General features: G+C 32.5%; 1 protein-coding gene and 1 pseudogene across 2 annotated transcripts; both read left to right on the top strand.

Annotated features, from left to right (window-relative positions):
- Window positions 1-444: 444 nt before the first annotated feature.
- Window positions 445-3,407, top strand: LOC111285747 (nucleolar GTP-binding protein 1 pseudogene; annotated as a pseudogene). Its single transcript, XR_016342810.1, has 2 exons — window positions 445-680; window positions 1,151-3,407. The product of XR_016342810.1 is annotated as a nucleolar GTP-binding protein 1 pseudogene (transcript).
- Window positions 3,408-18,550: 15,143 nt separating this feature from the next.
- Window positions 18,551-21,923, top strand: LOC111285788 (transcription factor MYB46-like). The gene is made up of 2 exons (XM_022875392.2): window positions 18,551-19,089; window positions 21,209-21,923. Exons 1-2 carry the CDS (start codon window positions 18,791-18,793, stop codon window positions 21,810-21,812), a joined length of 903 nt encoding a protein of 300 aa, XP_022731127.2. The 5' UTR covers window positions 18,551-18,790; the 3' UTR covers window positions 21,813-21,923.
- Window positions 21,924-22,416: the final 493 nt, after the last annotated feature.

Genomic DNA, 22,416 nt, shown 5'->3' with positions numbered 1-22,416 from the left:
TTTACTCGTAAATATTCATAAATACTTTATTATTATTATCATATTACTCATTAATTATTATTTTCATATAAATATCAAAATTAAGATAAATCAAATTAAATTGAATCTATTTAACATTAAATCAGTTTTATCTTTTAATCTTTTATTAATGATCAAAGTCACTAAATCACAGACATATTTTTTTTGTTAAATATGCCTTGCTTTTAATATTTATTTAATATGAAAATCATGTTTTAAACAATAAATTTTTTTATTGAGCCAGCCTGTTGAACTGGAATCAATTGTCCCATCGACTCAAGTTTCATTTCAATTTTTGAAACATTGTCCTTTTGAAATAGAAACATAAATGTATTTCTTAATAAAAATTGAAAATAAAGAACAAAAAATATATATTAAAAAAAAACGCCTCTTACAAATATTATTCATTTCTGTTTGAAGTACTCTACGAAAAAAAAAAAACAAACAAACAAACAACGACTTGGGTCGTATTTAGTAAGTAAAAATGGGACAATGAGTTAGGGTAGCCAAACCCAACCACAGTTGATCCGATTGGAGGTTAAATTCGATCCATAATAAAACCTCCCGAAATCCCTAGCCCCATTAAACCTGAAAGTCTAAACCCCAAAACCCTAGCAGTTCATCTTCCTTCCTTCTTTACTCTCTGCACCGGAAGATCCAAGGTACGCCCTTTTTTATAACTTAAATTTTCATTAGCCTAATTTTTTAAAAAGGTTTTATAATTTATCAGAAACTTTTTTAAACTCTTTTATGATTTTAATTAATCATGTAATTTTTTATTTTCCTTTCGAGTCATAATTCATCTTAGTTTCAAGGTTTTGATTGTTTAAGCTTTTTACCTTTTGTTGCTAGGGTTATAAACTTTATTCTGGGTTTGAACCTAATCTATATTGGATTTGCCGAGTGATATAGAAAATTTTGTTGAAAATTTTATCTGTTTGTTAGTTGGATTTGAAGCTAATTCTTATTGGTTTTGCAGAGTGATATAGAAAATTTTGTTGAATAATTTAGCTGTTTGTTAGTTGGATTTGAACCTGATCCATTTTGGTTTTGCAGAGTGATATAAAAAATTGTTGAAAAATTTAGCTGTTTGTTGGTTGGATTTGAACCTAATCCTTATTGGTTTTTGCAGAGTGATATAGAAAAATGGTGCAATATAATTTTAAGAAGATAACTGTTGTACCCAACGGGAAGGATTTCATTGATATCATCCTGTCTCGCACCCAACGGCAAACACCAACTGTTGTCCACAAGGGCTATGCCATTTCCCGTCTCCGCCAATTTTATATGCGCAAAGTGAAGTACACACAGCAGAATTTTCATGAGAAGCTCTCAACGATTATTGATGAGTTCCCTCGTCTGGATGATATTCACCCTTTCTATGGGGACCTTCTTCATGTGCTGTATAACAAGGACCACTACAAGCTTGCTCTTGGCCAAATAAATACTGCTAGGAACCTTATTAGTAAGATTGCTAAAGATTATGTGAAGCTGTTGAAGTATGGTGACTCATTATATAGGTGCAAGTCTTTGAAGATTGCTGCTTTAGGTCGCATGTGTACTGTAATAAAAAGGATTGGTCCAAGTTTGGCTTATCTAGAGCAGATCAGACAACACATGGCTCGGCTGCCTTCAATTGATCCAAATACTCGGACAATCTTGATTTGTGGGTATCCTAATGTTGGTAAAAGCTCATTTATGAACACGATCACCAGGGCGGATGTGGATGTCCAACCTTATGCTTTCACCACAAAGTCACTCTTTGTGGGTCATACAGATTATAAGTACCTAAGGTACCAAGTGATTGATACACCGGGAATTTTGGACAGGCCATTTGAAGACCGTAACATTATTGAGATGTGCAGCATTACCGCGCTAGCCCACCTACGAGCTGCTGTATTGTTCTTCTTGGACATCTCAGGCTCCTGTGGCTACAGCATTGCCCAGCAGGTTGCTCTTTTTCACAGCATCAAGTCTCTTTTTATGAATAAACCTCTGATCATTGTCTGCAACAAGACTGATTTGCAGCCTCTTGATAGCTTATCTGAGGAAGACATGAAGCTGGTCATGGAAATGAAAGCTGAAGCCATGAAGACTGTGATGGGTCAAGGAGGTGAGCCTTCAAATGAAGAGGGGGTGCTATTGACAATGAGTACTTTGACCGAGGATGGAGTGATTGCTGTGAAGAATGCAGCTTGTGAGAGGTTACTGAATCAGAGGGTGGAATTGAAGATGAAATCCAAAAAGATAAATGACTGTCTCAATAGGTTTCATATTGCTATCCCAAAGCCACGTGACCAGAAGGAGAGGCCACCTTGCATACCTCAGTCAGTTTTGGAAGCTAAAGCTAGGCAAGCAGCAGAGCAAGAGAAGAGGAAGACAGAAAAGGATTTGGAGGATGAAAATGGTGGTGCTGGTGTTTACTCTGCTAATTTGAGGAAGAACTATATTTTGGCCAATGATGAATGGAAGGAAGATATACTACCTGAAATTCTTGATGGTCACAATGTGTATGACTTCATTGATCCTGATATCTTATTAAGGCTTGAAGAGTTGGAAAAAGAAGAGGGTCTTCGGCAAGGAGAAGAAGAAGATACTGGATTTGAAATGGATGGTAATGAATTGTCTCCCGAAGAGCAAGAAGCACTGGCTGCAATCCGGAAAAAGAAAAGTTTGCTTATTCAACAACATAGGATCAAGAAAAGCACTGCAGAGAGTCGACCCACTGTACCAAGAAAGTTTGACAAGGACAGAGAGTTTACAACAGAGAGAATGGGAAGACAGCTATCAAATATGGGACTGGATCCCTCTTTGGCAATTAATCGGGCTCGCAGCAGGTCAAGGGGCCGGAAAAGGGAGAGGTCACTTGATAGGGGAGGTAATGATGGTGGTGAGGCTATGGATATGGATGTTGACCAACCAAATAAGATGCTACGTGTGAGGTCTAGGTCCCTGTCAATGTCAAGGTCAAGGTCACGATCACAGCGTCCAATTGAAGTTGCCCCAGGAGAGGGCTTCAAGGACTCCGCTCAAAAGGTTAAGGCACATAAACTGGCAAAGAAATCTGTTAGGAAGAGGAACAAAGATGCTCGTCGTGGAGAGGCTGATAGAGTTATTCCTACATTGAAACCAAAACATTTATTCACTGGGAAACGCTCCATTGGAAAAACTCAAAGGCGTTAGATAGGCTAAGGTGTATTATGATAATTCTTTGTTTGTCTTGTACTTTTTCATTCATATGTCTGAAACATTGTCAAATTTGTTGAATTCTTTAGATGCTTATGGAAAAGCTTGTTTGTGTTCTGATTTTGTTTTGTCGCATGCACTATGTGCACTACCTAGTTTTGGAATGAAAATTTTGACCTTGAGCTTTTTTGGTTCTTATTAAATCACCTCCTGAATAAATGGCTTAATATTGTATCAATAATTGTAGATTTTGTTTGAAGGGTGAGAAGTGCTTGATTATTCTTTGGAACACTCTAGGTACCAGGGTTCTACTTCTATCCCTTGCTCCTGCTAGTTCTAGGGGGCTTATTCCCATTTGCCGAGAGATAAATATTTGTGTCTAGTTTTGCACATGCATATATGTATTCAATGAGGATTCTGTTGTGCTTTCTTACTGTAAAAGTTTCGCGTTGTGCTCATAATTGTCTAACGCCAGTACATGTAACTTGTAAGGATATTAGTCCTTGTTTCTTTCAACAATATTCGAGGCCAAAAAGATCTGATAGAGTTACTTGAGTTGATTGTGGAAATATTTGAATAATCTACCTAATTTTACTGTAAGTAATGCTTGTACTTTGATTGAGATGATGAACAATACTGTTTTATCTACCCTATTCCTCACTTTATGGTAACACAATGGTGGAGGGTAGATGAGAAGTGACATGAATACATGATGGGAGCATATGAAAATTATTATTTAACAAAGAGGCATGGAGTAACCTATCTGAATGCATTGGACATTGGAGGATTCCAGCTGCAGCCTGCTGTCTTTTTCACGCTTCAATATTAGCATATCATTGCATCATGAACTCTCCTAGCATTATTATTCCTTGTTATGTCAGTACTTGCGCAAGTGTTTGAATAAAAATCTCTATCATTACCTTCGATAATATTTTGTTCATTACTTCCTGCTTCATGAACTTGTTTGAACCAAGCCTTTTCTAGAGTCATGTCTTGTCTTATGATTTACCATATTCCCAAAAAAAGGACAATTTGTATCCCTCTTCAACCTCAAACTGTGAGTTTAGAACATGGCTTAGATGGAAGGTTTCTCTCATTTTCTTTATGGCAAGGAAGAAAACTTAAAGGCCCCATTATTTATTTTCTTTTAATTAGCTCTGACCCTCCATTTTTTCCTTTGATAAATATAATAATTACTGTTCTGACAGCAAATTTGTATATATACACACACAACATATATAGTATATACCCTCTACTACTGGCCACCAAGCATATTTCCATTTTATTTTCTCTCTTTTTTAAAAGAAATATTTGTAATATAAATAGGTTTTAAGTTTTAATTTTGAAATTTAAATATAAAATTTCTAAAATATAACGTTTGAATTATAAATTACGGAAAGTTGGAAAATCTTGATTTTTTAGATTTATAAGTGATTTAATTGTTAAAAAAAAAAGAAAATACATGTACAGTTAAATTAGAAATATTGTAAATAATGAAATTCAATTGATACGATTTGTTTTAACTAAATAATTAATTCAATGTTAAATCAATTTATAGTTTTTATTAATTTATAAATTCAAAATCTTAATTCAATATGATACAAATATATAAACTGTGCTTAACGCAATTCATTATAACAATAAATTGTACATGTTGAATCAGGTCATGTCATAGCTATCAATATTTTTGAATGTAATTATAGATAAACTAAGAATTTTTGGATAATTTACCTTAAATAAAAGGACATATAATAAAATCCTTAACTTCATTTATAAAATTAATAAACCTCATCCAGGTAATTAAAATAATAGTCCTTATTATAATTGCAGTTGCCTAGCAGATTACAATATTTTGCTTTAGTGAACAACAAAAAGGCTTCAAAAATTGGGCCACTTTCTTTTTATGTACTAATTGGGCTATTCCTCATCATTTTAAGGAGTCTTTGGTTCTTAAATTCTTAATTTTTGATAAAAAACAGTAATATTAAAAGGGGATGGGAGATTACGGGGTTTATGACTTTAGGGAATATAAAATTTTTATATTTTGATTAGAGAAATATAAAATTGTCTAATAAAATTTTTTATTATATTATTTTTGATAATAAGTGAATAATATGCAATAATAAGAAAATATAAAAATAATTTATTTATTTAATATTTTGTAGAATTTTTTATTATGAATTTTTATATATTCAATTAAGTATTTTTAAAATATTTTTATATATTTTGTTAAGTTATATAGAGCCTAATTATTATTCTAACATTGATTATCCTTAGGCAGAGAAAATACAACAATCAACCTAAAACAAATTTTAGATAACACTCTAGAGAAGAAGAGCATAACACTCCATTTCGCCATTATTGCAGCCACAATCCAAAAATCCAAACAGACAAACCCTGAACTCCAACCAAATAAGGACTTGGAAGCTTGGATGCAAGCCATGGAGAAAGACTTGAAAATAAAAGCAATGGCATTTGAGGATGAGATTAAGTTCTTGGAGACCTTTTACTTCATCAAAAAAATTGATAAAGTCATGCCTTCGAAAGGGTTCAAAATGCTAACCTTCAAAACTTACAACGGTACTTTTGACCCTTTCAATCATTTGAAACTTTGTAAGACTAACACGATGATGCAAGGTGCAGACGAAGCCTTGATATGCAAAGGCCTTACTACCACTCTAAATGGCACAGCTCAGTCCTAGTATAACAGTTTAGAGTTGAGGTCAATTACAACATTTGAAGAGCTCAACCATTCTTTCCTATCTGATTTGTAAATAGAAGAAGAGCAAAGAAGACAACTTTAAGTCCAATTTTGATCCACCAAGGTTGCAATGAATCTTTAAAGAGTTATGTCATGCATTTTAACACGAAAGCTCTACAAGTTAGAAATTTAGAGAAAACAGTCATTGTAATTAACCTTGTCGTTAGAACCATCTAAAATTCTAGTTGATGTCCTATTGATAATTGAAAAATATATAAATGTCGAAGCTATAATGAGGAATAACCAAGATAAGAGAGGCTCATCCTCCCTCTTCGATCATAAAAAGGTAAAGATTTCTACGATCCTCTTCTAAGAGAAAGACGACATTAGAGTTAGATGCCCCAATGCAGAAAGGAACTATACTACATTGAATACCTCCCAAGAGAGGATTGTAATGCAAATTGAAAAAAATCCTAATCTTAAATGGTCGAAGCCATTAAGACAAACTATAAAAAGAGATTTGATCAAAAGATGTACCTTTTACAGAGACATAAGCCATAATACTGAAGATTGCATCAACCTGAAAAATTAGATCAAAGCCCTGATAAGGAGAACTTAGTTACAAAGGTTTGTAGAGTAACGAAGACGAGGCTAACCTAAAATAGATTACAAACAAGACTGAAGAGAGCCCACCTGAGTAAAGAGAAAAGGCCAAAGAATGGAAAAAAAAAAGTCTAAGGAGACAAGCTGATATAAAAAAAAGGTCTAAACTGATAATAACAGGCCGATTGTCAAGGTGATTAATGTGATCACTAGATGTAGCTCCAACTCAACTAAAAAGAATTTAATTTAGGTATGGTTATGGTAGTAAGCACCTCGGTAAAGAGAAAAAATTAGAGAAATGAATCGATCTTATTCAGTCTAGAAGATTTTGAAAAAATCCAACACTCATACGATGATACCATAGTGATCACGATCATAATGTACAACTATATAGTTAAGAGAATCTTATTTGATAATGGGAGCTTGACCAACGTTATATATTATGGTACTAAGAAAAAAATGAAAATCGATGAGGACCATCTACAATCGATCATTATAGCACTAATAGGATTTAAGAATGAATATGTATTGATGAAAGAGACAATCAAGTTACCAATCTCTTTGGAGATAGAACCCAAGACTATCACCTTGATCATAAAATGGTCATTGATATCCCATCAGCCTATAATATAATATTAGGCTGACCTAGCCAATCTGATATGTAACTTATAAGTTCAGCTCTTTATTTGAAAGTAAAATTCTCAACACCCAACAAGGTTGGAGAGGTTAGAGAAGACCATTCCAAGGCACGATAGTGTTAAGTCACAATAATGAAATAGAAGATTAAGAAGTAGACTAGCAGTTCAATCAAAACTGAAACCAAAAGCATAAAAAAAGGAGAAACTAGCAGAAATCGACAATAAGCAAGAAGCTATAAACAAAAACATATAATGAAAGAATGACTTAACAGAAGCCTACTTTTAAGTCACTTTGAGCTCTTAAGCTCTAACAAAAGGAAAACTTTTGTTTTATTTTTAAAATTTTCTAAGGTAACTTCAAAGACAATTGAACATTTAAGCTAGCGCAAACAACAATATGCTATTTAGACTAAGTTAATTGCTGGCCAAAATATAGTATGAAATGAAAAATACATACCAATTTTACTACATATATATTCAACAAGTCGTCAACAATATATTGATCATCATGTCAAGATTTGTTTTTGTAGGAAATGGTCTTGACCTAATCGAACAAAAATAGATAATTGATTAAAGACCAGACTCGGATGAAAATTAACCTGAATTGGTTAAGAATCTCGTAACAATTTTGTTATGGGATAGCGTCTCTGAAAAATATATGTAGATCAAAATAAAACTTCAACATAAAGATAAGTTAATTTAACTTCTGAGAGATAATGTCGACCTGTTCACCTAGACAACATCCGATAGGCATGGAATTGATGCCGAAGTAATGGTCCATAGGTTGCATACTAATCTCAAGGTAAAACTTGTTTGATAAAAGAAAAGAACCTTTGCCCTAGAAAGATAAAAAGCCATCAAAGAGGAGGTCGATAGATTACTATAAGTAGGCTTTATCAGGAAGGTCTACTACCTTGAATAGATAGTCAATGTAGTCATGGTCAAAAAGCACAGTGAAAAATGGAGGATATACGTTGATTTTACTGATCTAAATAAAACATGTCCATAAATATCTTTTTTCTTCCTAGCATAAATCAATTGGTGAATGATAGTGTTAAACATGGCCTTCTCAACTTTATGGATGCTTATTTTGATTACAATCAAATCAAAATACTATAAGACGCTAAAGAAAAGATAGCTTTTATTATTAAGAAAGGACTTTATTGCTACAAGATAATACTTTTTAGATTGAAAAATACAGGAACGGCTTATCAAAGGTTGGTAAACAAGGTGTTTAAAAAGTAGATCGATCATAACATGAAAATATATATTGATGATATAATAGTCAAAATCAAGAGCTTGATCGAACACTTAAGAGATTTTAGAAAGACCTTTAACACCTTAAAAAAGTATTAAATGAGGCTTAACCTGAGTAAATGTGCCTTCGAGATCACGTCAGGTAAATTTTCAATTACATGATCAACCAAAAAAGAATAGAGGTGAACCTAAAAAAGGTTCAAGCATAAAGGCACCTACCTTAGTAAAAGACGTACAGAGGTTAATTGATAGAATAGCCACCTTAAGCCGATTAATGTCTAGGTCAACAAAATGATATCTGCCATTCTTTAAAATTCCCAAAAATATCTCTAACTTCAGGTGGACTTCTCAATGTCAAAATTTTTTTAAAGAACTCAAAGAGTTCTTATTTTCTCTACCTATTCTATTTAAGCCAATACCTGATGAGATTTTATACTTATATATGACCACCACATATGAAGCTGATAGTTCAATCTTGATCTGAGAAGAAAAAAAAAATAAAGATCGATCTATTTTATGAGCAAGGTATTGATAGGGCAAGAAATTAACAATAGTAGCATAGAAAAACTAACTTATGCAATTGTCACTTTGGTTAGAAAACTCAAGCCATATTTTCAAGCCAATGCAATCCATTTGCTAATCGACCAACCACTAAAACAAGGTTTACAAAAGTTAGAAATGTTGGAGAGGCTAATTAAATGGACAGTAGAGCTCAGCGAGTTTGATCTGTATATAATACTCATGTTGGTTTTAAAATCTCAAATACTAGCGAACTTCATTGTAAAGCTTACCTCGACCCAACTTTAAAGACAACCTAAGGAAAAAGTGAAAATCTCAAATAAAGAAAATTTAAAGCTTTATGTTGATGGATCAACTATGAAACATAGTGGATGAGTCGACCTTATTCTAATTAACTTAGAAGGACTATAGTATTCATAGGCCTTAAGATTTAAGTTCAAGGCATCTAATAATAAAACAGAGTATGATGCATTGATAACTAATTTAAGATTGGCAACCAGGTTAAATATTCAATATATAATCGTGTATAGTGATTCCTAACTAGTGATCGACCAAATAAATAGAGAGTTCAGAGCTCGGGAAGACGAAATTCAAAAATACCTACATAAAACACTAACCTTGGTGGCTACATTCAAGAAGACCAAGGTAAAGAAAATACCAAGGTCTAAATATTCGTTGGTAAACTCGTTATCTATGTTCACTTCAAGAATAACAATAGAACGTCTAGACTAAGTCTTGGTAGAAAAATTGATATATAAAAGTACCAAGGACAAACTCGTAGATAGATCACAAAAAAAAACTTGGATAACACTGATCAAAGCATATCTGGCCATAAGAACATTACTCGACGATAGAATCTAAGCTAAAGCATTGATGAGAAAGGCTTCTCTATACACGATGATTAAAAAAAATTATACAGAAGATCTTTTAGTCTGTTTTATTTAAAATATGTTGACAAAGAAGAAGTTGACTATATCCTGTGAGAAATCCATAAAAGAATGTGTGGAAGCCACATCGGATCTCAACCATTAGCCTATAAAGTGCTTAAGAAAGGTTATTATTGTCCCACTATCAAAAAGGATGCAACTGAATTGATAAAGAGATATGATAAGTGTCAGAAGTTTACTCATGAGCAATATATCTCCTAGAACAAGCTTACCCTTATCATTAGCCTGTGACCCTTAATACAGTGAAAAATTAATGTCCTTGGACCATTCACCTCGACCACAAGTTAAAGGAGATTTGTTTTAGTAATAATAGTATATTACTTTATGAAATAACTTGAAGCCAAGGCCTTGGCCATTACCATAAAGGCCTAAATAGAGAAATTTGTGTGAAAGAATATAATCTATAGATTTAAAAATAATAATGGACAATGACAAATAATTTAAAAATCCAATGTTTAAAGAATGATGTTCAAACTTCCACATTAACTTGAGATTCATGTCAGTTGCTTACCTTCAGTCTAATAGATGGGCTAAAGTGGTGAATAAGACAATAATAGAAGCCTTAAAAAAAAGACTAGATGTAACGAAGGAAAAATGGGTGGATGAACTACTAGAGATGTTATTGGCCCTAAAAATGACTACCAAAGTATCAAAAAGGGAAACCCCGTTCCATCTGACATTTGAAACAAAGGTCGTGGCACCTATTAAGATCAATCTTTTCAGCTTAAGAGTCAAATTAGGATAAAAAAATAAAAAAGTGCTTAAGGTCGACCTAGATCTCATTGAAAAACAAAAAGACATAACCTTAACACAGATAGTAGCTTATCAACAAAAGGTGTCTAGTTATTATAATAAAAGGGTCCAACATAAGCATATCAAAAAAGATGATTTGGTACTTAGAAAAATTGAAACCTCAGAGTAGATTACTGAGGTGAGAAAGATCATATGTAGTTAAAAAAAATCATTCATGACATGACTTACAAACTACAAGATATGAATGGTAACATTATCTCAAAGACATAGCATCGAATAACTTAAAGGTCTATTATCAATAGCTCGATCTAAATCGAGCTCACACTTGTACCTTTTACTTGAATACAAAAATCAAATTACATTCAACAAGCTCACACTTAACCGACCTAACATAATTTGACTTGAAACTTAGATGGATTCTTAAGTTAATTTAATTCGAGTAATTAAGTAAATCCTTAGTTCATTTAACTAGGCTCAAACTTTTTTAATTAATTATGCTTAAACTTGTGCGAACAAAGAAAAATTATAATAACAAAACTGAGCTAAAGCTTGGACTGAACTAAACAAAAGTTTTTATTTGATTTTCTATCAAGTACATAAGTTGTTAACAAATGTTTTGTTAAGCAGGTCATTCCAATATGAGGTTATTAAAAAAATGAACTTTATACATTAACAAAAAATTTACAAAAGTTAAAAATAAAAAAATAATATCTCAGCAACATCAAGAGCAGCAACATCCTTATTAGCAAGAGCAGCAGCAATAACCTCATCCTTTATAGCCTCCTTCACCTTATGCTTGGGCCCTAAAGTTACCTCAAGCTTAGAGTCCATGGCCTCATCATCATCATCCTTCTTTTCCTCTTTCTTTTTCTCATTGGACTGATTTGAAAAAGGCTTTGATCTGATATTGTTGATATCAATATTAGAGATATCGATGTTAAGGTGGAAAAACCTAAATTGCACTTCATCCTCGGCCAAGCTAAAGGCACTAAGCACATTTTTCTTGGAGAAGTCTATTTTTAGCTAAAAGAATTTGTTAGAAGCCTTGAAATTTTCAATAGTTTTTTTTTCAGATCTTCTCTCTCTCTCTCTCTCTTTAACCTTCAACTTAGACCTTAGCTTCATTATCTAAGCCTAAGTATCATTAAGTTTAAGCTCGATTTGCTCTCTCATAAACTCAATCGAGGCTTTATCAATCAGGATGGCCTCCAGCTTTGCTGTCAACTCATTATTTCTATTATTTTGCTTAACTTTTTTTATGGGATCCACTGAAGCTAGATCTGACATTGCTTCGAGCATCCAAGCTCTTTTTATGTTTCTCAACCAGGGTAACCACATCTTTTTCAATCTTTAACAGATGGGCCATAACCAGTAGGCATGGTGGAGGGCTTGACTAGTGTTGTCCAAGGGCTAAGCTGGGAATTTCTCTTAGAATACATAGATCGAACTCAAAATTAGAAAAATGAAAAATAATAAGAAACTGGGCTAAAGTCGGGTAGTACTTACCGAGAGTAGAGACCTCAATCTTGCAAAACCTCATCATTATGTCAAGATTTTTAGTGAGGTTATTGGTAGAAGTGAACTCTAACTTTGTAGAGATCTTCAAGTTGGGCCTTAACACATTGGCTTCAAGGTTCTCTAAGGTGGAAGAGAAAACCTCCACCATTAGTTTTTTGGTAAAAGGAGGTGCTTGTGCTGAAGAGAGATCCCGACCAACCCTAGCCTTTATATTCTAGGCTACTGGAAAATGTTACACTAAGTGGTTAACAACCTTGTCCCTTTCGTGAAATGGGCGAGCTAAATTTTTTTAGCCTTTTTTGGGCCTGAGGGCATATTGGTATAGGACAAAGTTGAAGTCATTGTCAGTGGACATCTTTGTAAAACTGAGCAAATAGTTAAATAAAAATCACGTTAAAATAAAATCCTACAAGATTACAAAAATCATGTTAAAATAAAATCCTATAATATTACCTTAAATCTACTCCAGTACTTCATCTCATTTATTATTTTAGAGAAAATCAATCGATGGGCATTAATAACGAGCTCTCTTTTATGGGTGTACTCTATTATTTTGTCTCGATTCGATAAATTCAAGATGAAGAAAGCCACAGGTGCATCTATAAAAACGTTAGGCACATTTATTATTTCTCACACCTCGACCTCAACAATATCTTTGATTTTGATCACACTATCTTTTTTTATTTTTTATTTTTAGAGGTAAAGGAATAGTAGCTTCCAATTCTTTATTAAGCTCGAACAATTAGTGAATAATTTTTTATTAGGCTAAGCTATTGCATAATACCACATCTTATAACTGGGGTGTGTTTAAATAGAAAAGAATTATTTGAATAAAGGGAGAAAATGAAAAATGTTTAGATGTTGACAAAAAATGATGAAAATAACTATGTACCGTACAGAGTTGGGAATGTGTTGAGTGATAATCAAATTGTAAAAATTTAAAATTGAAACAAATAAATAATGAAGTGAAAACTTTAGACCAGCCAAGAAGAAATCTTAATATATATATAGTCGATATGGCTCTAGTTTATCAGTGATTTAGCTTGAAAAGTTCGACATTATTATATTGAATCCCTTTTTGAAAGAAAAAAAGGTCATCACCAAAGCACGAATGTGATGAGTTGAACACATATTAGGATAATTTTCAGGATTTACCTTGCTTTATAGTTTGCTCATCATGTTTTTAGTGATCATTCCAAAGTCACAAAGAGTATATACAAAGACTTTGGCCAGTTTATTCTACTCCACAAGATTTTTTTCTTTGTCATTGCTTTCTTTAGTCTAGGTATTCTCTTTCTCTTGTTCCTTCCAAGAACCCTCTTCATTGCTAGAATCTTCATTACCTGAAGACTCTGAATTTTAAACTGAAGTAGGATTCCAAAATTGAACCGTGGTTAAAAGTAACTCAACTCTAGAGGAAGAATGATGAGATGGAAACTTTTTATGATAAAAAGTGATCCTAACAAAAACTGACCAAGTGAGAATAAAAGTGATAACGAAAGCATCGATAGGTGGAAGAATAGAATTAGAAAAAAATTGATGTGACCGAACCCCAAAAAGGGGGATAGCTGAAGATGACAGAAAATCAACCATAGAAGATGAACCATCCTGAGAAATGGGGAAAAATGGTAGATTTTGTAAGTTGAAGTCTATATGAGCACATAGTTCCTTTATGCTTAGGAGCCATTTTTCTCTTACCCGAGTATTTTTTTGTTTGTCGATACTTTTCCTTGAACATCATATTGAACCAAAAGGCCATTCTTTGATAATCATGACCTTTAATGATTGGCAGAATCAAGTCATCGTCATCCTACCTGAGCTGACCCCTTTAGGCTCTACTTTAAAACTCTCAGAGTCTTCAAAACTTACACTAGAAGATATGGTTAAAAATACATATTGAAAAAAGCGAAAAAAAATTTTAAGGTCAAAAAGCTTTTGAGATAAAAAAATTTAGATCGGACTGAGAGAAAAAAGTAGAAAGATGAAAAATGAAAGCCCAAATAGCTCTTTATATAGTCTTGTCGCAGATCAAATGAACGACATAGACTATGCCACATGTCAGATCGAAAATGGGAAGAATTTTTTCGTCTTCCCTTTTTAATTTTTTCGTTCAGATTACCTCTTTCATTTAATGCTGTTAGATTGACCAGACTAGACAAATCCTAGGTTAGACGGGCTAGGCCAAACAACCCCTTGAGATAGACTGAACTCCCAATTCATCAACAGATTTCAAAGTAAAGACTCAAATCCAAACTTCTAAAATAAAACACAAGTTTCACATCGACCAAATTAAACTCCACCACTAATCTCGGACCATTTCGAACAATTAACACCTCAGTAACCTTTAAGCCGGCTATGCATTTAACCTAAGACATACGCGTGAGATCAGATCTTCACTAGGTCAGATCACGACTCAATGCTATTTATCTCTTAATACCAATCTTCTCAATGATGTTGGCTCTAAAGAATCAAGTTTCATGTCATCTTCATTGACCCATCTGATCTACATAGAGTGTAACGATCATACATCCAATAGTTTGATGCTTAGACTACTTGATGGAGGGACAAAATGTTGGGAGTATTTAGTGATCAAAAGGGTATAATAATCATTTTTTTTAAAAGCCTTCAGTAGACAATCAAGGGTAATTTTGATATTTGTGTTGACTTAACATATTAGGTCGATCTGATACATCTAGTGCCACATTAGCTTAGCACTATCCTTATTGTCCCCAATGATCCCCCATTGCTTATCTATAAATATAAAAATTTAGACACCATGAAGGTAAGTTTATACTATTCTTATTTTTCCTCATTACTCTCTTCCCGACTTCATCTATTCTGACTTGCTTGCGGGAGTGTCAATACAAAGAACACTATCTAGCTTTACCTCTAATCATCTTTCTTTTTTGTCTTTCCAAAAATACCTTAAGATCGAAGCTTGACTTAAACATTTTTCAATCAAACTAAGAAGTCACATAATAAAAAATTAGATTTCAAGAAAAAAAAAGTTTGAATCCACGAAACAAATGCTACTTTAGATAGATAGAGGCGTAATGTTCGCACATAGGGACAAAGCAATGCTTTGGCAACACAACAGTAAGGAGAAAGCATTGGAAAAGTTGCATCCGTTGCCTTTGGAGTACCTCCAAATGTTTCTTACAAACCTTTTCCTCTTATTCTTTGAATATATATGGTTTAAATGGATAGTAATAACCATCTCACTTTTATTTCAATCATTTGATGTCCACAAATTATGTAGCTCTATACTCGATCAGAGTAATTGTGACTGATTAAGAGTGAGAATGGATAATATTATGAGTTTATATTTAGTGAATTAGTGCCGTATAAACTTTATATATCATGTTATTTCATTAACAAATTAATATTAAAATTTTATAAATTTTTAAAATCAATATATAAAAATTTATTTATTAAAAAAAAACTTTTTCTCCCCATCGTTGCTTTAGAAAAAGAGAAGGGTTATGAACTTTGGCCATCGTTTTTTTTTTTTTTTTTTGTGAATCCATATTGTGATTGATGAGGGTTGATCGGATTGAATTTGGGCAAATATTGGCTCGAGGCCCAAACCTATGCAAGGATTTAAGCTTTTAGTATTATATTTCAAAATATTCAAGACTTATTTTTATTCTATTTGCTTTTTAAATTCTAATTGCATTAATCATTCAACATTTTTTTAATTAATTATTATCAAGTTTTGGAATTGTTGATGCTTTTGCTTCAAAGAACGGAATTTTTGGGTTTCTTTATCTTGACCGAAAATTGTGTAATTGGCCTCACGGATAGATTTTTTTTTCAAAAGAGCATCACAAAGAGTTGTGTTTCCACTTCCCAAACTATGATTATTGAAGTTACTAGACGATTTAGGTGTTCATAAAATTAATTTCATCCAATCTTATCACTTGAGCTAAATATCATACAATTTTTTTTTAAAAAAAAGCTAAAATACAAGTGACACTATTATGTATATAAATTAATTAAAATTTTGTTCGTAAATATTTCTTTTGAAGTAATTTTGGTGTCTTGTTCTCTTTTGCAAGAAGAGAGCATATAATATAATTAAAAAAAAAAAAAAAAAGAAGAAGAAGACATCATATAATAACATATAATCCAAGATTGATCTATAAAACAATTGCTTGAGCATTTGGATTAATATTAGTAAATGTATAAAATCTCTAATTCAAAGATTCGGTTTCAAATTTTTTTTTTTTTAAATCAATCTTTAGAGAAATTAACTACTCTTTACCCCCTTAGTTTTGCTCAGGTTATTGCTAGGGTTAGTTTCTGACATAAGCAATTCTTTTAGCTTCTCTCATAGAAGTAGGTAATTTCACCTGCTAATTCTCACTAAAACTAATGTAATCATGAGATTTTTTGAAGTCAAATACAATATGATGTGTTTTAACGAAATGATATAAAAGAAAAAAAATAAAAAGCATTGATGTTAATCGTTATCTTATGTTTTGGCCGTAAAATTTTGCTTTGACTTACAAATTAAGATATACATACAAAATCCTTAACAAATCCTAAGTTGCCACAAACATGGGTTCCATATGTAATTTCTCATTAGATATTAAAGATTTGTTTGAACGAGAAATTTCAAAAAGAGATTTCATTTATAGAGAGATTTTTAAAATTTTAAAATGAAATTATTTTGTTTGGTAAAATAAAAATTAGAATTGTTTAAATTTTTGAAATTTGAAAAATAAAATTTGAAGGGTTTAAACTTTCTTTTCAAATTTCATGTAAGGAAGTGAAATTTGTGAAATTCCTTTGTTTTATGATAAGTCAACATGTACTATATTTATTTTTTTATGTAATTTTTTTTTTCAATTTTAACCACAAAAACTCATTACAAATTTATTTTTTAAAATTTTATATTGTTAATAATATATACATTTTTACAAATATAACTGTACCCATATTACATGTATTTTTTTAGTATTTTATTTTTTATCTCTAATATCAATATTTATCTATTATAATTATTTTTTTTATTTCATTAAATTCTAATATTTCAAATTTCTTTTTTAAAAATAAATTTTTAAACAATGTAATTAAAATTCTGTTATTGTGAATTGATGCATTTCAAAATGCTAATATTTCAAAATTCTTTAAAAGTTTAAAATTTTTCATCCAAACGCATTCTAAAATAATCTCTTTGGAGCTTCCCCTTTCCCGCTTGAATATGGAATTTTCATATTTTTCCCCTACATACCATGCAGGAAATCATTCTGCCATATTGGACTGCCCTTCCTCCTCCTCCATTACAGAAGCTAAAACTTGGTGCCTTGGCATTGGTTCTTATTTGTTCCTCCTCTGATGAATAGTAAACAGTATGTATATAATTAAACTGTATATGAATATGCTGAAAAACTAATGCAAAAAATAAATAAATAAATAAAATGGGATTTGTGTCCCTTTGCCTAAGTTGCTTCTAACAGGTGCAATTTAAAGATCAAGGAAATATGTTAATTCATTTCCTTCTTCCTTTTTCTTTTTTTTTTTTTTTTTTGCTTTTTCCACTTTAATGCAGTCAATAAGCACTGAAAATGTCAATTACTGAGGACTGAAGGCAAACGAAACTCATTTTCTTGAAGTACAATTCTATGTGTTATTCTTCATATGTTGGTTAATTAATTGCTTCTTGATTTGTAATTAGACAACCTTTACAAGAGGTGCATGCAATGCATATATCAATATATCGATTTAAAAATTCTGATTTTCTCTTAAGTTCTTTGTGTTATTCTTCATAAATAAAGATGAAAGTAAATGTTCATATATATATATATATATCCTTCCTTTTGTCACCTTAATTTCTTCATATGACAAAAATATAAAAGTGACGTATATCACAAAGTAACAGAGGAGTCTCTTCTACTTTTCCTTTTTCCATGATCAAAACTTAAATGTGTAATTTCTATAGCCCAATATGCACCACTTGAAAATTACCTAAATATGATTTAGATTAAATAACATGTGGCAAGTGTGTATCAACGATAAAATTAGTTTCCATTATTTTTAGTCACCCATACCCATTTCTATAGCTTCAAATACACGAGTCTTGGTTCATGAGATAGAAAATAGAAATGTGAATTTGAAGCAAATATCTTGGCTTGGTATCAAAATAAAGCCGATAGATTTATTTATTTTTATTTTCTTACTTTGTTTTTTATGTTTTATTTAGTTTTTTTTTTTTCATTTTGTATGTGATTAATTTATGATGATTACCTTGTGTGTGAAGAAAAATGTAAGAAAGAAAAAAAAAAGATAATAGAGCCAAAACAAGAGGACCACCTTTTCTTTTCTGTATGCATATCTTTTAAATATTTCTTTGATCTCTCAAGTCCCCTTCCAAACCGTTTTCTACTTAGACCCATCAACCAACCCTTTCTCTCTCCTTTCCCTATATTCTAAGCAAACCCCACAACCATCATCTTCATCATCATCATCAACATGTCCACTCCATGAAGCCCCTCCTCTCTCTTCCTCTTTTATTTTCACTCTATAAAGTGTCCACTAATCTATATGATCAAACTAGTTAGGATCAACAAAAATAACCCACCAAGATTATTATTATTTGGTAGGAACCAAGGCTTAGTTCTCAGTTTCTCTCATAGGAGGCTGATTTCATGATGAGGAAGCCTGATCCATCCGTGAAGGGTAGCAATGGAGGTAACAATATTAATGTTACTAGTAAGCTTAGGAAAGGGTTGTGGTCGCCAGACGAAGATGACAAGCTCATCAACTATATGTTAAACAATGGCCAGGGTTGTTGGAATGATGTAGCTAGAAACGCTGGCCTGCAGAGGTGTGGCAAGAGCTGCAGGCTTCGATGGATCAATTATCTCAGGCCTGATCTCAAGCGAGGCGCGTTTTCGCCTCAGGAAGAAGAGCTTATTGTCCATTTACATTCCATTCTTGGCAACAGGTGTGCTTCTGTATCTTGCATGGAAGCTTATACTTATATATTATCCCCCCATAACTCTTACAAGCATGACAACTTTTTTCTCTCCTCCTTGTTCATTTTCTTGGAATCTAGGCTCATGGTCATGGACTCCAGATATACATTTATGTGATTAAAATTTCATGAAGTGAAAAGAGCAAGAGGAGAGTGATTAACCTTTGTCTATAACTCGGGAGATCAGTACTATTACTCAAAACTAAAATTTTATGCAAAGCCCTCATTCCCAATCACCTAAAATAGTTGTAGATATCAAACACAGTAACACCTAATTTCCATGTTTTCTAAGTTCAGACCTTTTTTTATGCTTCTAGGCTATTTGCTGCTATAATATTCTTTGCTAGGTGTAGTACACTTTACGTGCATTTTAATGTTGAGCAATGATAATTAGATAGAAATATTCTAATTGCTAGCTTCATCAGGTGAAACCTTTCTACCTTCTATATAATTTCATTGACAAGAGAAGCATATGATCAAAGTCTTCTACATCATTATAGTCCCCTCAACCTCCAATTATAGTCTAAAAGATATTTTTGGTCTCTTATATAATATATATATATATATATATATTGATAGATAGATAGATAAATAGATAGAGATGAGACTTATTCTCTTTCGTAGTCTAAGCTTATGTGCATATCAAAATTTTACAATACTAATGGCACTATCGTGCAAAAGTCCTTTCTAGCACATAAGCTCCCAAAATTGATCAGAACATAACTAAACTAAACATGAGGGGCCAAGTGAGAAGCTGATGTGGAAAGGCTTCTAAAGTGATTTGAGGATAAAAAAGAGAAGCACCAATCAAGGGCTCTCTCTCTCTCTTCTTTTTTTCTTTTTCTTTCCTATTTTACACTTCCCTACCCTGAACCACACTCGATCCCACAGTAACAGGAATTTACCTTGGCATCGGAGGGGATTGCACCTCGAACTTGGGCAATCCTCCAGTGTCTAAACACTCTCGTGCCGCTGAGCCGAATGCTCGTTGGCATCAAGAGCTCTCCTTGTCTATTTTGGATGCTAATTTGCACATGCGTACCATAAAGCCTCTAGTCAAGGGGTGTTTAAGGTAGTTGGTGGAGAGGTAAGAGAAAAAAAGTATTACTTAAAGTTTGTGGTGAAAGGAACAATATATGCACATGAATTAGCTAAAGTTTGTTAATTTTGAGTATTTGGATACTCATTATGGAAAAGTAAAGTTGAAAGGTACATGAAAAATGGCGTGAATAGCAATGTATGATTTGTCGGTAGGGTGATAAAATCAATCTCTAATAATTTTAAGTACCCAAAAAAATTGAGTGAATAATTTAGCTAGTCAAGATTTTGTAATTGTTGTTTGAAAAAAATCTGTGATCACATCTCTTATTTCGCTTTATATTAAAAAGCTTAAAGAATTGGGAAAGATTTTGCATTTCCTCTTACATTATAATTTTTCATTTTGAGGGGAAAAATATACTAAAAAAAAAAAACCCAACAAAAGCATAGATCTTCTGGTACCTATATACCAACCCTTTTGAGTTGAAGATACTCAAACCTACATTTGTTTAATGCTTTTCTCATTGCATGCAAATTGCAATGCATGCCATTGCCATTACTATTGTAAATTTCATTATATATATTTACATGAGAAAACGAAATTTGTGATTGTTTTAAAGTCCTTGGCGTCAAAAAAGACTTTGAAAATTTATATGTTCATTGCTTCATGTCGACCTTAATTTCTATCTGAAGTAACAGTTCCCATGCATTTTTTGGTGCATTAGGAGCGAAAATTCGCTTACACAACACAAGCTTAGGCCTTGTCACTCCCAATAAATCTTCTTACAAACGCCAAACTAAAGCAACGGGAGGAAGTTCAACTTAACTACATCAAATTAATATCCCTTCACGACTGAAATTTTCTAAAAGATCTACAAAAGAATTGACTTCTCTGTAAATATAATCAGAGAACAATTCCAATCCATATGAAGAAGCTGCTTGCAATCACATGCATTTTATTTATACAAGAAACAGACTTTGTTTTTATATACTATTGATCGAAAGTACTGACCCTTGTTGTTCATGTTTGACCTTGTTCAAACCCTCAAAGGTGGTCTCAAATTGCGGCTCGCCTCCCTGGTCGTACAGACAATGAAGTAAAGAACTTTTGGAATTCAACAATAAAGAGAAGGCTAAAGAATTTGTCACCAAACGCTAGTGATTCATCGACGTCGGAGCCTAATAAAGATGCCATGGCTGGGTTCATGTCAATGCAAGAACAAGGCATTTTGCCTATGTGCATGGATTTATCGTCAACTTCGTCCAATTCTGCCTTGCAACCCATGCTCCTGAATCATCACATCGGCAACTCTTTACCGATGCTCGAGAATGGCCTAAACGTGTTTGGGGCGACCGGATACGTCAATCAGACATCATTTGTGACACAGGTTGGGGTAAATGCTGACAGTTTCTATGGTGAAAATGAGATGTTTGGTGGTGTTGAATATGTCCCTCCTTTAGAAAGCATTGGAGAAAACCTTAAAACTGAAAATTCATTTGATAGGAACATCAACAATCCTTTCAATATCATAAATAGTAATAACAACAACAATAACAAATTAGAAAACACAGCCACTGCCGCCGTTGAGAATTTTTGGATAGGAGAAGACCTAGAAGTTGGAGAATGGGACTTGGAGGTGCTAGAAGAAAAGTAGTTCTTCCATTCTTGTACAGAAGTGCCCTATATATTTATGTACAAAAAATTCTCACAAAATAATAAAAGAATTACACCATAATTATGCTGATATCGTATCATAATCGTATTAGATATTACTCTAATTATAATTTCATAATTTCTAATAATATGTTAACATAATTAGATTAATAATACTTTAACATAAGGATTTGGCTAGATGTTTCTTCCTTTCATTTTCTTGAGTTCCAAAGCTGAATAATTAAACAATTAGTTACAAACCCTCCAATTTTTATCTTCCAGCAGCTAGCCCCTTTCCAAACCTTAACCTCCTCTCTTTGATCACGAAAAGTTCAAATATCCAAGCTACTCATACAATCTTAGCAACAATCAGAAAAAAATATACATTTGAGTCACCAAATCTGCCCTTGAGGCTCATAGTCTTTTGGGTTTTATTTTGAGTTTTGTCTCCCATAAAAAACGTCTGTAAACAAGTTGTAGAGAATAGCTGAGTTTGGAAGAAATTGTCGGCATTTGGGGACCATAAAAATCTTTGTAGGAATGTGGAGAGAAATAATAATAATAATAATAATAATATTAAAATTTGAAGTTGGTGAGTGGGAGAA

Source organism: Durio zibethinus, chromosome 6 (assembly GCF_047325235.1).
Source record: "Durio zibethinus cultivar Kanyao isolate XHJ-2024 chromosome 6, ASM4732523v1, whole genome shotgun sequence".
Lineage (NCBI taxonomy): Eukaryota > Viridiplantae > Streptophyta > Magnoliopsida > Malvales > Malvaceae > Durio > Durio zibethinus.
The sequence above is the reverse complement of the archived record's forward strand: the minus strand, read 5'-3'. Positions and strand labels throughout refer to the sequence as shown.

What these genes read in the sequence shown, in the direction of transcription:
- LOC111285788 (XM_022875392.2), top strand. Translation starts at nt 18,791, where the DNA reads ATGATGAGGAAGCCTGATCCATCCGTGAAGGGTAGCAATGGAGGTAAC. An exon ending in CATTCCATTCTTGGCAACAG is followed by an intron (nt 19,090 to 21,208) that starts GTGTGCTTCTGT and finishes AAACCCTCAAAG; the next exon opens with GTGGTCTCAAATTGCGGCTC.